This window comes from Triplophysa dalaica, chromosome 14, assembly GCF_015846415.1.
Source record: "Triplophysa dalaica isolate WHDGS20190420 chromosome 14, ASM1584641v1, whole genome shotgun sequence".
Taxonomy (NCBI): Eukaryota; Metazoa; Chordata; class Actinopteri; order Cypriniformes; family Nemacheilidae; genus Triplophysa; species Triplophysa dalaica.
Genome location: NC_079555.1, coordinates 4976718 through 4995556, shown reverse-complemented (window position 1 = coordinate 4995556; position 18839 = coordinate 4976718). Strand labels below are relative to the sequence as shown.

Below are 18839 nucleotides of genomic sequence, written 5' to 3'. Positions count from 1 at the left end.
TATAGTCCGCCCGCCCCCCACTCCAAGTATTAATTTACATTTGTTAGGGTCCCGTCTACAACTGAACTGTTTCCAGGAGAGAAGAAAACAGATTTAATAGACACACCTTAATAAGAGATGAGGTGATCGTTCAACGAACTGATGCTTTTTCCTTCTTTTGACGTCCACACCAAGTCACTTGCTATAGAGAAGTACGCTCGGGATTGAATCTGAGGTATGTGTGTGTTTCAATGTTTTTTTGGAAACGCTTTGCATCGAAACGAGAGTGTTTATGGTTGTGTAACCTAGACGTGCGTTACTGGAAACAATGATTGTGAACGCAAGCCAATGATGCACTTCTCATAGTAATGCATGTATCAGACAACGACCCGCAGAGCAACAACGCGCTCAAAATCACACGCTCGAGAACAATGGCAAACATTTGTTGAAAATATTGATTCAATTGAGTTGTACAAAATATGTGTATTAAGTAATATGGAATATTTGTTGTAAAGGTCAATTTTTAATCATCAAGGTAACTTTTACATTTCTTTGCGTCACATTTTGAACAAAATATATGTTATTAAATAGATTTTATTGGATGACTGCGTGTTATGTTAGATTATATTAAGATACAATATTAAGTATAGTAAGAGTTCAGGAGTCGGTTAGGGCAGGAATTCAAAGCACATGGTATGTGTCATGTCATGGCTTGTAGAACAGTATGTCTCATTCACCATTTACAGTCAATACGTTTTGCTTTGTGTGACACATTACACAATCCTGTCACACTGCAAGGTACAAGACAACCTTAAATAAAAATGTTTGATCAAAACAGGGGTGTCACTCTTTTTTGATATTTACACAAAGACAAGCACAATCCAAATGCACGTCCTGTACTCTTGTAGATTGAGATCGGTTTGTGGATATTTCTGTAATCTTTACACTGTTCGATACGATCACACTAAGATGAGTTTCTGTATTGGAGGGGATGTTGGGGGTAGGGAGAGGACGGTCCCGACCACATGTGTTTGTAATTTGTTGGCTGTTTTGTTAAAGCGTTACATCTGCTTTTTGATCTTCAAACTAGTTCCCCCATTCTTGCAGTGAAGCCTTCCTTCTCGTACGTGTGGTTTTTCTTATCTATATCTCTGTCACATACAAGTTATCGGTCTCTATGCGGTTTCAGTTCTGTAAAACAGTGTGACGGTGAAAGTGAGAAAGACATACAGTCATGACTTTGGACATCCCGTACGATGATGCTTTCCCCTGTGGATGGGTTGGACCAGAGAGGACATGAGTGGTTTGATTGTAATCACAGTGTCCTCAGTGTTTCGAGACAGCGGTGGTTTTTCGGACTTGAGGTCATGGGTTGGTCGCTTCAAGTTGCCTTCCTGTTCAAACATCATGTCCTCACATGAGCTTTATGCAACACATGGGGTCAACACAGGTTAATTGGTCGTGTTTCTTTTGCAAGGGTGTCATACTTTCACACGGTTATTCTAAAAGGAATAGGATGCACTTGTTAGAGAAGCTCCAACCTTTTTGGTTTTCCTGTGTGATTCTCACGTGATTCTCCGGCTTCTAAATGCATTTAAATATAAAAAATTGCTTACTCAATTTCCCTGCATAGTGGAAGTGCCCGGGAATGTCCATTGCTGGAATTACTTCTTTCATGCTCCTATGAGTCAGCATCACAAGTATGGATTTCGTCTACGCTGCTTATTGAACGCATGCCAGCGCGCATTCACATGCAGAATATTGATTATCTTTACAAACATGTTGCTAAACGTGAACATCGTTCCGTTTATGGGACTTCTGTATTTGTGCATTGATATGGATCTTTGTTTTGGTCTGTGCGCTCACGTGTGCATGCGCGCATGTGCACGGCAGTTGTGAGTGATGCTGAGTGTGCTTTGTCCTTTTGTTATAGCGCTATGGTCTATTCTTTTGTCCGCCTGTATTTAACTAACTAATACATTCACCTTTGTTCAGTCTCGTGTAAATAAACCATAATAAAACATTATTTTAATATGATGGCACATGCGGTTTTGTCAGATCTCCTCATTAAAGCATGATTCAATTTTCATGCATGATTTGAAATGTTTACGTTCTTTGTTTCTCGTTGAGATAATCTGCTGTTAGTAGGATTATGTGTTATAGTGAAGGTTGTTATGAATGTAGGTGTTGCTTCATGTCCTATGTTGTTAAAGGGACAGTTCACACAAAAAATAAAATTCTGTCTTCATTTACTCACCCTAACGTTGTTCAAAAGGAAAACATGTCTTCATAAAATTCTTTGTCTTGTTGAACACAAAAGAAGATATTTTGAAGAATGTAAGAAAGCTAACATTTTTGGGGCACTTTTCTCTACCATTGTCATTTTCCTGCTATTGGTAGTCAATGGCGGTCAAGAACCTTTTACAGGCAATCTTCCAAATATCTTTCTCCGTGTTCACTCTCGAGTGAGAATTTACTAATGAATTTTTATTTTTGGGTGAACTGTGAACGAATGTGTAGTAGCAATGCGGTTTTTGTTTCTTTTCAGTAGGATTTGGGTCATTAAAAGCCTTATGAAGAACTTTGCATAGTCTGTAATATTTGCATGTTGTTTGTGCATAAGTTTAAGGTTGTTTGCGTGAATCATAGATCCGTAGAGTAATCCGCACACGGACAGCTGTCTGTAAATCCTTTGGTCATATCTGTCCAATAGCCAGCCGGCTGACATTCTATTGCTGCCATTGATTTCTTTCCTTTCTTTAAATCAAACAAAGAAGCAAAACAATCGGATATTCCTTATTCTGCCTCGGCTCACGTGGTCAAAGAAAGCTCATGGGAGGGAGAAGCAGGGCTATTTAGTGTAATTCATGAGCACAGGATAAATCGCAGATCTGAATTAGGATGTCATGGACTGATATGAATTCTGTTTTCATGTTGGTCTATAAGCAGCGGTATAAAGCGGTCGAGGGGTATTTTTCCATTACCTTTGTTATTATAACTACATTTTTATGTTTTATGTATGTAGTACATGTGGATGCTATTTTGTCTATTCTTTATAAAGGGATATATCACCAAAAAATGAAAATTCTGTTATCCTTTTGTGAGACTGTCTTTCTTCTGCAGAACACAAAGACTGAACAATAGCAGTACCCATTGACTTACCACTGTTGTTTGGTTAGCAATATTCGTCAAAATATCTTCTTTTGTGTTCTGCAGAAATACAGGTTTGAAAGGACAAGAGGGTGAGTAAATGGTGACAGAATTTTCATTCAAGCATTACTGTTCAGTTTCTAGGGTGTTTTGGATTGTTGTTAAGGTGTTGTTAGAGTATTCTGGGCCGTTGGCAAGGCATTGCCACATGGTTTCTAGGGTGTAGTCGCTTGCTGGTATAAAACATATAATCTTTTAAAATTTGTATTATTCATTTGTATATTTTCAAAACATATTTCCATTGATTTAATATTTAATTTTTTTGTTATAATTTTATCCCCAGATGACTTTTCTGTCACTTAACTTGTTCTCTGTTGTTTAGATAAACCACAGATGTCATGTCGACACCTGTATTTCACAGTTCATCTGTTTTACCGGGCACTGCTAGGTCAGCAGTCTTCTTGTCTGTCTTTCACAATAATCAATGGCAGCAGTTGGCAGCAGATTTTGTTTAAACACTCCTCTAAGAAGATTGTGTGTGTTTTAGAGTTCTAAGAATTTCCCATCGATGCATCAGGTTAAAAAGATCCTGTCATTGTAGATTTAGTTTTGGTATATCATTTTTGTGCCGTGCCAAATTTACTCATAAATAATGAGATGAGGCAAAATGATCTATTCGAAGTCACTTCACCCACATGAGCGGCACCACATGTCAGTGTGTCATAGCATGTGACATCATCATGGTTCATATGAGCCTGTGCTATAGGCTGTGTCGGTTCTGGTGTGCCGAGTGGTTTTTGTGACATGAAACCAGACAGATCATTAAGAATCCTACATTTCACATCTTTACCCACATACATTAGCACCTCTTGCACGGCCTTTACCGTAATCTGTGACCCAGCAGGTGCTGGCCACAGCTGAGCGGAATCAATGGAGCCTCTGTTCGGCGGCCTTAGTTCTATAGAACGCAGTTGCTTGATCCTTCATATACATACTGGCACACCTGACCCCTTCTGGACAGTTGCTGCACCCCTGGGGGCCAGCTAATAAAGCGGAAGTCCCGAGACAAAAAGGAAGTACCTCACATCGTCTACTGCGGCGTTCAAAAACAAGGTGGATGATAACAGCGTAAACTCTGAATAATCTCCATTCATTTCCTCTTCTTGGAGCTCTAAAGAGGACACACAACACATGCTTACTGCTATCTATAGAAGAATACAATTTTAAACCATTATTTTCTATGTTCGCACACAAAACGTCCGCACCCAAGTTATATCGTAGTTCACCCTAGACTACAAATAAACTCGACAAGGCTATTTTTTATTTGCAAGTTTGTCTATTTCTGGTTTGGCTGTTTCAAGTCTAGACTACATTTTGTTTTGTAACAGTCGATTGTTTTAATCTTGCAGTTTATTTTGTTCATTCTTGAAGTGCAAAAACATTTGTATGTAACATTTGTCCACATGTGGATTAGATTCACTGTTTTGGGCTGATGCGTGTTCTGTGCGTTCTTTTAGTTTTTTGGTGACACAACTGAGGGTACAGAAGTGGAGAAGTTTTACGTGGTTGTTTAGCGGGACGTAACGTAACAGGAAGTCGGTTTGAGTTACAGTTACCACTGAAAGGGGTAAAGATACGCAGGAGTGTCCCCAGCGTTGGACCGTGAGACATTAACATAGATCAAGATCTTGCGGCGATGTTAACCATCACATCCTGTCATAAAGTTGCCCCGCCCAAACAATGGAGACACAAAAAGTTCGTGGTTGGAGATTTTCATCTGTTGTCATGCAAGAAAAATGAAGTTTCTCTGTTTGTCAAATCAGTCACAAGAATTGAAACTATAGTGATATCAGTTATATAAAATTATCCATGTGTCAAACCTATCAGTCACTAATACTTGCCTACAGGTCTATCACTGGATCTGCACCGCCATACTTTCACACCCTCCTACACTTCTACACTCCATCAAGAACCCTGCGTTCAGCAAACCAGCGGCGTCTTGTATTGCATTCTCAAAAGGACAGTAAATCGCTTTCCCTCTCATTCCCCATCACAACTCCTTCTTGGTGGAACATCTTTGTTGACTCAGTCCAGTCAATCAGATCTTTCACAACAATCAAGAAACTACTTAAAACCCATCTCTTCTATGAAAACTTGACAGACAAATGAACGAAAAAACAAAAAAACACTAACCCTCTCTTTCTCTCAACAGGTATTGGTCTAGCTTTGACTGAAACTAGTAATATTAGCACCTATTGTATTATTGCTTCCGTATGACGTATCGCTTATTGCTCCCTTAACAGTGTAAGTCGCTTTGGATCTGCTAAATGTAAATGTAAATGTAAACCCTGGGGTGGTATTTACATGCAAATCCACTGGAGGAAGTGATTGGCCATGGTTGAAAGCCTTTGCTATGTTTGAGAAGATTTTGAGAAGCTCATAATGCAGAAGCAAATTGCAAACTTATGGATCTGGCAGATGATTTTTTTTCTACAATTTATAGTGCATTCAAGCTATACATTACCTGGGACTCGAACCCATGAGCTTTATACAACACAATACAATATACCTTATTGTCCCCATGGGAAAATTTGTCTTGGGCTTAGTGAATGCTGCATTTCCAGGTCACACAATAACTATATATATATATATATATATATAAGTAGATAAATACCCAGTAGGTAAATAAAACGCATAAACTCGCCATAACAATCTAGACATGGGAACAAAACATGCGGACAGACATCTTATTGCACAGCTCAACCAGTCAGGATTTTTGCACTTATAACTTCTGCGTAAATCATAAACCTACAATAAATAACAATGACCACCAATAGAATAGATAGTCTTAACAGTAATACTCTTAGGGAATCTGTGCTAACAGGGACGATCACTGTCCTTTCTCCTTATCTTTATTAGAAAGTCTACAGGAATTTAGCCATATTTATGAAAAACGTATATCAAATCAAAACATGTTATTGTTTCTGTTCAGAAAAATGGTTTTATTAAGAAATATGCTAAATAAAATGCGATATTAGCACAAGCCAAGATTTATAAAATGTTTAAAGTCGAATGGTCTCGTAGAGGACTACACGTTTACACAGAAACATGCTGACCATTTCCTTTTCTCAGTGTGTCACAGTGACCCAGCATCTCATCACATGACCTTATTCTCTTGTGGCTTACTTAAGGTCAGCCTTTGAAATGTCAGAGGTCTTTTACTGGGCAGGAACAGGAAATAAGAATAATTCCCATTTCAAAATCCACCTATGTACAGCAAGAGCCTCCTTAAGACTCAACTGTAGCTTCAAAGCAAAAACATAGTGTTATTTTCTGTGGTGATGCACATTTTTGAATGTCAGCTGTGATTGTGATGTTTGGTTTCAGCCACCAGGGGGCAGCACAAAGTGAAGTGAGAGATTAAGATATTGTGTTGTATTATTTTTCTGTCTTATGTGGGTCTGTGTTTGACCATATTTAAGTGCACTGTAAACCCGAATATGTTGGGTAAAAAGTTATGATGTTCCCAATTCTAAGTAAGCAGAACTACCAAGTTTAGAGTTTGTTGTACTCGTGCATGTAAATTCCTTTTCATTTCGAACATTTCGTAAGGTAACCTTTTTATTTACAGTTAAATAAAAGAAAGATCTTATTGAGTCATCCTAAACAATTCAGCTGCATTAACAATTAACAAATAGGCTTCACAGAGAGTGATGTAACACACAGGACTGTGAAGGCACCTCCTACAAGCTAAGCATAAGCACCACTCTTCGGATCAATGGTCACCCCAAAAGACAAAAATACATTAAACTCTCCTAAATATCCAACATAAAGGATTTTTCCTTTCTAAAAATTCATATAATAACAATTAATTTCAAAATGTACTCTCCTAATGCAGTCTCACTCAAAGCATGCTGGGAACTGAAATTGATGCTCAACAAAGCATTTTATATTAACTTGTTTAAATTAAGGTAAACTAAACTTTCTGTAAATTATTCTTACTCTTAAGTTAGTACGATGTTTATATGAAATCAAGTTGAAACTACTTTTCATTTTGAATGCATGATTTAGTGGGGACGATGTGTTTCAGGTTGTCATAAGTCTGACCCCCCAAAAGGAACCAATTACTCTCTTTCCCTCTCTCTCTCTCTCTCTCTCTCTCGCTCTCACTCTCACTCTCACTCTCTCTCTCCCCTCACCCCGCCGTGGGAACCCCCGCAATTTATGTGCTTCAACATTTTCCGTTGGCTCGGCTTAAGGAAATGGAGAAACGCGCATTTCACTTGAATGTCATGTGTGTGTATACATTTGTGTAACGCCTTCGTGTATAAAAACATCCACAAAAGCTTTCTTTGGTATTTAACCTGGAATATTGTAATCCGTGTCAGATCTCTCTAGCGTTTGTGGTCTAAATCATTCCTGTAACTTGGGAAAAACCGAAGATTCATGAGAAAATGAGTGGGAGAAAGCCATCATCTGGAGGATAGTAGATACGAATTGATACTCCTGTGGTCCGTAAGAATGGGGGTAGATGGGGGGCAGGACATGGGGGTGGGGGGATGGTTCAGAATGTCTTTATGCCGAGAATAAAAGGTGATTTGACCAATAGGGGGTTAAATTGAGATTGCAGTTCGGAAAAGGGTGTAAGATCTTATAAAATAAAAAATCAAGAAATATTTGGGCACTAGAAATGAACAGGTTATGGTGAAAGTGACAATGTGCTTGTGAAAGGGGATTTGGGGATTAGGGAGGGGGCCTAATGTATCCTCCTGCTGCCTGTAAACGGTGCCCAATAAGGGTCAGATGGTACTGTAGACTGCCAGCTGCTCCCTGCTGCATTCTTCCTAGTCTAGATTCCTAATGAGGGCTTGTGAACAGGAACAAAGACATGCCGTCCTCATCCGTGTAGCTGTATGCAAAAATATTCTAGAAAATAGTGAATTTTTCATCTTTAACATGACCGAAATGGTTTTTTTTTATCACCTGTTTCCTGTTATTTCCTACCCGCGTGTGGGCTCTATTGCAGATGACTGGAAATGTAGAGCTTGATTGATTGAGGTTGTGCCCGCCCTCTGCTCTGTGTGATTATGTTGAAGTTGTAAAATTTGCAAAACTGAACAAAAACATATGGCTTTATAGAGGTAGTCGCTGAAATATAACAATCAATCAGATTAAATATGCATTGTCATAATAGGGTCACGTTTTGAGCTTGTTTTTTGGATGTCAGTCATGTGACTATACGGTGATCTAACTATAAACACACGTATCCAAATGATGTTATTGAGGAGCTCTTGTTTGCTCTCGCTGGGACTGGTTATTGTTGTGGCTGGTGCTGAAAGGAAGGGTGTATAAATGTGATGTTTATATTTTCTCTCTTCTGAAATAGTCTGTTATTCTGGAAGTGTGTGTGGGCATGGGAGTTTACACACATGCTGTGTTTTTGTTTCTAAGATGGAGTTAATAAAGGCCTTTCAAGTCGTAAAGTTGTGATTATAAATGTTCCACATTGCCAGCGAGCAGTTTTATTTATTCTGCATTCAACAATGCCTGAAAATGAAGTCCAGAAATTACACATTTTTGTATCTTGATAGGGACTTTAATGGAGCTAAAGATATTTGATCCCTTTTGATCTAAATTTTACCTATGCTGAAAGAACAATAGGATATTCAAGAACTTTCTAAATAATGTGATGTGCAATTTCTGATACAATAAAAAAAAGTTTGTAAATTATATGAACGAAAGCATCACTTCATCTGCATTGACCTAAAACGTGTCCTGCAAATCTTTTAAAGAATTAGAGGAACAGTTCACCCAACAATTCTGTCTTCATTTAGACATTACTTTGTTCTGCTGAACACAGAGAAATATATTTGGAAGAATACTTGTAACCAAATTACCAAACAGTTCTTGGCCATCATTGACTATCATAGTAGGAAAAAATGCTTTATACATTTCTTTGAACACAAAAGAAGATATTTTGAAGAATTTAGGAAAGCAAACATCTGAGGCACTTTTGACTACCATTCTAATATTTCCTACTACGGTAGTCAATAGGGTCCAACAACTGCTCGGTGACAAGCATTCTTCCAGAATATCATTCTCTGTGTTCAACAGAACAAAGTAATTTATAAAGATCATCATCTACTCGAAGGTGAGTAAATTATTTTATTTCTGGAGAAACTGTCCCTTTAAAATCATTTAGTTATAACAAACCTTTGTAATATGCAAAACATGCACATTTGTGATATTTTGATAATGTAAATTAACCCACAAATCTTGCTAGTTAAGTATAATATTGCAAATCACAAAGCAGAAGTTTTAGTTGAAGCAGGGGGTTCTTAAAAGCACAGCTGCTTTAATGTTTTAAACATTTATGCAAATCTGGACAAAATGTACGATTGCCCATATGCAGTGTGATGTCCACTACATGTAAGTCTAGGTTGTGATGTGAAACAGGTTAACAAACTAAGAACCTGCAAACAAATGCCTGTCTAACACCCTCGGGCCTTTTTGTACTTCATGAGCTAGATATATTAAAAGCAGCCCCTGCATACACAAAGGTCCACAAACATAATAAAGTCTATATTTGTGATGGGCTGCATTGAGTTCATATGGCCTATATCTAGAGAAACTCTGAAACTCAAGCGTCTATTGTGGGAAAAGATATATTTAAAAAAAGCAATGCATAGCAACCACGCTCAGAATGTTGTTAATGCATGAACTTGAATGGCGGGGATTCATACTTTTATGTTTATGGAAACAATCAGTTAAGATCTTGTTAGATAAGGACGTGTTATTTTGTTTTGTGAAAAGCGATGTTTCAACACGCTAAAGTGGCAACAGTAACTCAAATCGGAAAAGGAAGTTTGACTACAAGATTGAAAACATGCTTTTGTAATGAAGCTGTTTTCACACACAGTGGTCGAAGTTTCAGTCTGCCATCCGGCTTGTCCCCAAGGTGTTCTTCATGAACATATAATGCAATTACTGGTTATAAATACATTAAGGTGATATACAATATGCATGTGTAAACATGTGATGATGGGAAATACTGAAGACGTTGCAATAAAAATTAATTTTAGCATGTGTATTGCATACCACTGACAGTAAGGCAGTGACCACATTGCAGATGATGAAAGTTTTAAAAACAGAGGGACAACATGCACTTTTTTGTGATAACACAAATTAATCTTTTGCTATTTTTTGATGCCGTTCATTTTTTATATATTGACTTGATTTAAAATGATTGATTAGGGTACAAAACATTTGCTTTGACGTTTTTCTTTATTGTCAAAGATTTATGTTGTCTGCAACAAATAGATATTGCAATTGTAATTATTTATGTAATTCACATGACATCATATGATAAAAACGTGGCTTTCAGTTGCCTTTTAAGGAGCTCAACACACTTCTCGAGGATTGGTTAATTTTACTCCTGAGGCATTAGGAAAGACTTTATGTTGTTCTGCAAAATTAAATTAAGATGCCAGTAAAAGCTGGCGTCACTGGGCTCACGGCTGGTTGTTGGCGACCTCTAGCGTCACTCAAGTGCATTACAGAGCGCAGATGTTTTCTTACGTCACCCAGACGTCATGCGGCGAATGACATCAAAGTGGATCTGCGCAGCGCGCTTGCAATCGAAATATGCATTTTCTTTTTCTGCAGTAAACATTTTATACATTTTATGAATGCGTTTTCTGACATTTCCCTATGTTCATTTTATTTTTCCTTGTTCCAAAATAAATAATAATGTCTGTAAAGGTCCTTAAATGTAGCCCTGTAATCCATTCTCTAAATTAATCAATGTGTAAACTCACTCAGTAACTATTTGACATGTTTCCATATCTGGAGGCAAAACTGCGTGGATATTTGCTTTAGGAGTGTCATTGTGTTATCAGGGTATATTTGAGGCTAGACTCTTTGATGTTTATTTATCGCAAGCGATGAAAGATTAACAGAGATGTTTGAGGGATGGGAGGGCTGTTGGGTAATACATCAGGCGGAGTCAGAAGAGCTCTGTTTATAGAGCTCATCTCTCTCACACACGTTCAGAGCTGCTGAGACTTTCATTCAGTTAGGAACATTATTGTGCTTACCTGAGGATTTATTCAGACGTAGAGATGACTACCATGTTTAGATACCCCGTGTTTCCAGTCCTTCCAGGTAAGATTTGAGATTGAAAAATCTGCATACTTTAACATATTTGGGTCACACACTTTATATTTGTTTCTGTTTTTCTCGTATTTACCAAGGACTATTGCATAATAATGTATTTTAGTGTACGTTTAAGTTTAACGTATAGCTTAAGTAAATACAGCTTTATAATTGGCAAAATGTTAGTTCTAAATGATACATGCTTGCTTGCTTTGTTAGTGCAGAACTTGTAAAAACCTGTTGATGATTAATAATCACATTTATTAATTGTAAATCGCTTGGAAATAAAGTGTCGGCTAAAATGAGGAAACATCACAACCATGTGAGATTGATGTCACATGGATTTATTGTCTATTTTTGCAACATAACGATAAGATAAAAGGGTAAGAGAATAATACCTTTATTCATTTATTGTATTGCAAGTGTCATCGAAAACATAAGTTTAGATTGAATTATTTAATTATCATTATTATAAATATATCATATTAAAATAAAGCAAGAAGCAATGGGTTACAGTTCATTTTATAACAGCTAAGGGCGTTGTTGAACGATGGGGCTTATTGCTTTTATAAAACTGTCTTTCCATATGCGTAGCAAGGTTTCATTAAATAAAGTAAATAAATGATATTTAGGCTATGTAATGCGGTCAGCATTAAATCGGGGTATTTTATATAACAGAATCAAGGATCTGAACTGACCGTTTTATAAACTATTGTTTATGTGACTAATAGAGTTGGTTGTAAATGTTGCTATCTTTGTAAACCGTGAAGCGTTGATTGATCAATTGTTATCATGATAAAGCTCAGTGTCCTCCTCATGTGTACAGTCTGTACGTTTACAAGGTATTAATAGAACATATACCATATGCACTGATGAAGGATGATCAATTCTCAGTACATTGTTGAGGTTCAGTGCATTTTATTAAGTAAATAAAAAATCCCCCAAATGTTCTTAAAATTGTAATTTCTTTTTCTCTCTCTCAGGTCTGGACCCGACAGAAATACCAGAGGGATTATCTCGTGTACGGAGCATCATGGCCGAGCCGGACTACATGGACGGGGACATTGATGAGATCATCAAACCCAAGAAACTCATCAACCCGGTGAAGACTTCCACTAATCACCAGGACTTGCACAGAGAGCTTCTCATGAACCAGAAAAGGTGACTCATGTGGTTTTGATCTTAAACCTCTTTCATTTTAATAGTTTTCCTCACAATGTCTTAATCTCTCTGGCTTCACCATTGCTCTGCTTGTTTTTCTCCTTATGCCGTGCTATTATCGTCTTCACTGCAGACGTGCTTTTTCAGATAACGCTGTGTTCCCATATTACCATATACAGTATAAACTCTGTTACTATATTAAGGATTTTATGGAGATGCCGATACCAGTCTTCCTTGCATTTTTTTTTCTTATCTGATGAATAGTATACAGTTGGCTAATCATACGTTCAATAAACCAAGACAGGATGATTACGGGCCTTGAATAAAACTGCGAAATCTAAGAACACAGGGTTTATTTTCCGATGATGACCTGTTACTGCTTCCGATCCATTTTATTACACAACTTCTTACCACATTAATCAATTATTTGACTTCATATGATATGATATTTGACATACAATTGACCAATCACAATCAAGTAAAAAAATGCATGCTTACTTAAGCTTAGATAACTAAACTTAGCTCTGTACACTGTAGTAGGCTTTGTGAGACATGTTTTATTGCACTTTTTTTAGTCCTCATTTTGGCCCAATTGCTTCCATCGTTTACCCAACCTGTAAATCGCTTTGGATAAAAGCGTCTGCTCAATGATGTCATGTAAATTTGAGTATTATATAGAGCTCTGCAATACATGGATTCTGATGTGGTTTTTACAGATGTCTTCTGCTGTTGCATATTTAAGTAAGGGATTATTGAAAGCTGATGTAACCTAGGAGGCTCTCTGAGTAAGACCCATTACTTGTCTCTCTATGTTTGCGGCCTGTTTTAGGTTGACATGGACTAGGAAAAAATGCACTAGAACAGTAAGTTTGAGTCGGGGCTTCGAGGCATTTCTGTGTATTTATTTCTCCCTCCCTCTCAAAGTCATTGCTGATGAATCGTAACAGCATGGGAGGAGACATGCTGGTTATTATGTAAAACGTTGAGTTTAAATTGGAAGTTATTAGGAAGATTCCTCGCAGGTTGAAGTTGTTCTCGCAGCTTTGGTAAGTCACAGCACAAGACGTTCGTGTTGCCAATAACACGCACGCAGACAGATTACATAAACTCCTCTCCATTTATTCTCACATCCCACTGTTGTTTGTTCTCATGCCACTCTGTGTTTGAAATATTGTAGACCCATTAGGAATCAAATCTAGTGAAACTGTATAAAAAGTCTCATTAACATTTATGTTAGAAATAAATGATGGTAAATTTGTGTGGAATTTGTTTTATACTTTTGGGTACATGAGGTACCTAAGGGATACCCTGATGCCATCCGAAAAAAAATGAATTTCTTTCACAAAAAGAAGATATTTAGAGAAATGTGTCCATACAATGGAAGTCAATAAAGTCCAATGAGTTTATTTTACCAACATTCTTTAAAATATCTTCTTGTGTTCTCAGAAGAAAGTCATAAAGGTTTCAAATTACACCAGGGTGAGTAAATTATAATTTTCCTTTTTTTAATGTAAACTATTACTTCAAACATATACTCACCGGTTTTACTTGCTTTTAAAACTCGTAAGAATTGTTATGCTTTTATAGGAATTATTTGTTGTATATAAATTATTTATCCAATTTATTTCAATAATAATGCTTAATTGTATCTAGAACAAGATCAAAATAACACATTTTAGGTTTTGTGTGGATGAAGATATAGCTTATGCTATTTAAATTCTACCACACAAAGACTGCAAATGACTTTACTTTTCTTAAACGTCCCATCTGGATTTCTTTTCAAAGTAAATTCACCTTTTCTCACATGTGATTTTCCCTGATTGATCCCAGAAGGATCTCAACATGTGCAAGACACAGAAGCTCAGGTATCTTTTTAGGGAGATGGAAAGCTACTTGGCGAGTCTGTTTTTTACCCACAATATTGTGCTGCTGAATAATATGAAATCGAATTCCTTTTTAGCCTCATGAGGGCGGGTTGAGCCCACCTGATGGGGCTGTGAGGGTGCATGAGATGAAAAAGGTCTGGAAAACACAAGCCTAGAGATTATACAGTTTCAGTCCTCACAGACACATACTTGATAAGAAATGGAAACTAAGACTGCAAGTGCACGATTTGTTTTTGGGAAAGAGAACATTAGCATCATCTAAATGGGATCAGTTCCAGCTGTGGTGCTCGGAGAGATGCTAAAAGATCTAGAGTTACATAAGAAGGATTACAGCATCCCCTAGACATCCACCCCACTCTTTTCTTTCCCTCTCTTTCGCTCTCGCCCACCTTCTTTCTGCCCACCCTGTTGTACACAAGCACTCTTAAGTGTTTATGGATACTCGTAATGTTACAAAATCTACAGCCAGGCCAGAAGGTAAAGAACAAAGAGTGATGGAGAGATGGAGGTCACACTATATATAGTCTTTTGTATTAGATAATGCATTGAGTCTGGGGAGGGCAGGAGTGAGCTCGGACACTTTTATGTAATCAGGGCCGGCCCGTTTCTCTTTCTTTTAGTATCTTTATTCCTCTTAGTTTCTTTCTCACATTGCAGTTATTTTGTCCAGCTGTCTGTGATGAGTAACCAACACAAGCAGGGACAGAACAGACGTTTCTAATGGTTTCCAAGGCACTCGTGTGTTCCCGCAGGCGGTACTGTTGTGTAATCTCTGACTGAATACATTACCATTCATGTAATTGCTTCTAACTTAATTTAGTCATACGCGGGCTATTCTGTTCACAATATGTGATATATCCTATATTATAACATACAGACTGTTTTAAAGAGCCAATGCATTGTTTACCTCAAAGAAAATGTGATGGAAACTATCGTCTTGTCAGATGAAATCACTTGAATGGCATACAAATGTAATCATTAATATGAAATACGACCTGAATTGTAAAGGCATAAATGGTGTCCTGGTTTTTCAGTTTCTTATTGATTCCTCTTATCAGGCTTGTGGTACTAAAAGCACCTTTATAATTTCCACAGCTCATACAGTATATGGTGTAAATAACTAGCCAAACATCTGTGTGTGACTAATGTCTGACGTGCAGTTGTTTTTCCTTTGTTTCACAGTGGAAATGTGAAGCACGCAGTGCAATATGAATTTTTGAAGCTATTGAAATGAAGGAGGGAGAAAGGGACACAATGTTCTGAAAGTAAATTAATGACATGACACAGAAAATAGGGACGGGCAGCTGTGTTTATAGTCTCCACTGGGAGAGGTGTTCAGAATCTTTTGGTTATTCCCACCTCTGAGGCATTTTGTTATATAACCTCTAGCCAAGCCGCTGAAACACTGTATCTCATGTGTCCAAAGATCTGATATTCTCATCATTTCCTTTTTCGTCTTTATACAAGTCTAGACAGGTCTACAAGTTTTGGCGAATGAACAAAATGAGTTGGAAGGCTACTGATCTCTGCTATGAATTAGAGCTGGGATATGTTCAGAAATGTATATTTTCATATAGATTAGTTTTACTGAATAGTGATAATCAGCCAGTAAATAGATAGAAACTGAACAGAATACAGTAGATAGATATATGATATGTATTGATAAATTGTAATATTTCAAGAAATTGACTGATAAAATCACAAGAAAACATTTTTGCAAATTCTAGACAAAAGGGGACTAAAATGATGATGCGAAAACACAACAGGCTTTGATTGAATTTTGACTTTAGTTACAACATATTTTTTTATTTTATCTTTTGATATTTTTGTAATATGCAGACTATACTGTAAGTAGACCTCAGGTTGCTTCTCTATTTAGAGTCAAAGTGACTGTTTTTCTTGACCAATGGCATGAAGAGAATTGTTTGAAACCTTTAAGAAATGTGAATTATTTTTGCCATTTTGATTGGTGGCACTAGTGCTGCCTTTTCTAATTATATTAGATCTTGTTTTTACCTTCATTTAAATTTTTTATGGCATCTGCTCTCTAAATGTTATTGCATCAACCTATGTTTTGGTTTATATGAATATATTTGATCAAAGCAACTTCATTCAGTCTTGAAAAACATGAGGTCAAGTATTACACAACTAAGCAAAATACTCCAGGCATACTTACCATTTTTACATGGTAACTTTAAAATGCACCAAGTCATCCATCATACCGGATTACATTATGTGGGGCAATCAGGATTTTCACAGTCGACACACTCATTATGTAACCACATGGATTATTATCTCTAAACTATGCTGCATTCTTGTCTCCACTGATCTATAACATTGAGTGAAACCGATGCCGTCATGGTTTTGTCGCTTATAATATTAAAAATTATATTGCTGATCTCCTGTTTTCTTTTCTTTTTTTGCAGGGGTCTTGCGGCACAGAATAAGCCTGAACTTCAGAAGGTGATGGAGAGGAGGAAGAGAGAACAGGTGCTAAAGTCTCAGAAAGAAGAGCAGGAGGCTCACAAGAAAAGATCAGACCTTGAGATCGAGCTCATGAAGAGACGAGAGACACTTGAACAGGCACGTCTCCTCCCACATAACACACACACGCATTATTAGTATAATCAGAAATGATTGACTCATCGTTTTTCTCCATGTAGCTGGAACTGGAACAACAGAAGATGGAAGAAGAGCAGGAAAACACTCCAGAGTTCGTCAAAATGAAAGGCAATCTAAGAAGAACCAAACAGGAGGTGGATAGCCAGGAGCGTGCCACTTAGAAATGGTTTCCGTTGACATGACAACTAGACTGTGGTTTGTGGGGATTTCCTGGTGTTCCTCCCCCATGTGTCCCTGTGAAACAAGTGACTAGAACGGTTCCTATTGCCTGCTTGCAAGCCACAACCAGTATTCACTCACCTCTTTTACTGAACAACCATTACAAATAAAGAGGATTAAAGAATAATTAACACGCAGACATGAACTCTTGGCACATGGTTGCAGCCTCGTTGCCACTGGTTGACTGGCTTCAAAGAACATGCATGGCGGAACAAACACAGTCAAAATCATTTGTTTGTTTTTTTGGAGGGGCACATATTTTTGACTATTATTTTTATTTTCGAAAGCCGAAACGGGACACTGGATGGACTCTTTTAAGCCAAAACAATACGCTTTTATTTATGTTCAGCGTAAGGGCTCTTCATTTCCAAGAATCACATTCTCCTCTTGGTTGGTGATTTTGAAACGTAAACTAAATAGGAAATTTCATTGCAAGTTTTGCTCGTGTGATGCACCATGTTTGCTTTTATAAATTGTAATATATGTGCGCTCCCTCTGCTCATAAGCAATACTAGTTCTAGGTTCGTGAGTTTTCTTTACAAATATTTTGTTATACCTTTTTTAAAATGAATATGTTACTAATAAGTTAATTCATTTTAGTTCAATGTGATGTTACATCTTATTTTTCTTCACTTGAATGGTAGCCGTTTGCAATCAGAAAAGCTAGAAGAGAACATTTAAGATGTTTATTAATGAAAAGAGACACATGGTTTTGTGTATTGAGCCAATAAATAACCACTCCTTGTGTTCCCTTAAAACATTCTTTTAATAAATATTATTTTATCATGTTGAATTCTTTCTTTTTACAATGTCTATAGGACCAGCAAGTGCAAGTGCAAGTAATACTACAGAATGGATAACATTTATACAAATGAATGTCTGATAAAGTAATTTTACTGCATAATAAAAGTGGATGAGAGAATCTAAACTTTGAATGAAGAAAACAAGGTAGGAGTTGTTGAGTCATCTTCTAAAAGGAATAAACATTAAGACTACTTGACTTTAAAATGAAGGTGATGTTTTGCTCTATTAGTATTTGACAGTGCAGAAAACAGTCAAGTGTACAGCAAACAGTTCTAAAGTGATGTGAGAATGGACACATCGTTCACAATATAAATAAACTGCATTAAATAAGCAGTAGAAATGAAAGCGAAGCTAAACCTTGTGAATTCACATTTCTTACATAAGTGCAATGTGGGACAGCTGGTAGAATTGGGTTAAGTAAAATGTACAAAACACCAAATAACAAGAATACTCTGTTTTCTGCCGTATCTGTCCAGCAGGGGGCTCTGGATTATCTCACTCTTAGGGCATTATGTCCTAAAGGAAATATTCCCTTTCTGGCATCATGTTCAAAATATGATATATTTATTACGGTCTCTAAAAAAACATTCTTTGTGAAATAGGGTTGCATCTTTAAAGAAAAAATCCTATTCAGAGATTCTCTTTATTCTCATTATGTTGCACATTATATGACACTATGGTATCTATTTGAGTTTAAAATAAAGGGGGATTTAAAATGTGCTTAGTCAAATAAGAGGTTAAGGATCAGCAGTGTGTGATACTGGTAAGTGACAGGTCCACACAGTCTGTGGAAGGCAACACGTGGGGTACCCTTTATACAGCCAGTACCACAGATGTCTGGTTAATAAAGTAGACCTGTAACAC

At 37.1% G+C, this 18839-nt stretch overlaps 1 protein-coding gene across 2 annotated transcripts; it reads left to right on the top strand.

The window, feature by feature from the left end:
* The first annotated feature begins 22 nt into the window (after positions 1 to 22).
* Positions 23 to 17964, top strand: fam107b (family with sequence similarity 107 member B). 2 transcript variants are annotated; one of them, XM_056765936.1, is made up of 4 exons: positions 23 to 214; positions 12267 to 12444; positions 16757 to 16913; positions 16994 to 17964. In XM_056765936.1, exons 2-4 carry the CDS (start codon positions 12317 to 12319, stop codon positions 17111 to 17113), a joined length of 405 nt encoding a protein of 134 aa, XP_056621914.1. In that variant the 5' UTR covers positions 23 to 214; positions 12267 to 12316; the 3' UTR covers positions 17114 to 17964. The 2 variants fall into 2 exon arrangements, with proteins under 2 accessions (XP_056621914.1, XP_056621913.1); XM_056765935.1 differs by lacking the exon at positions 23 to 214 and adding an exon at positions 11147 to 11292.
* Positions 17965 to 18839: the final 875 nt, after the last annotated feature.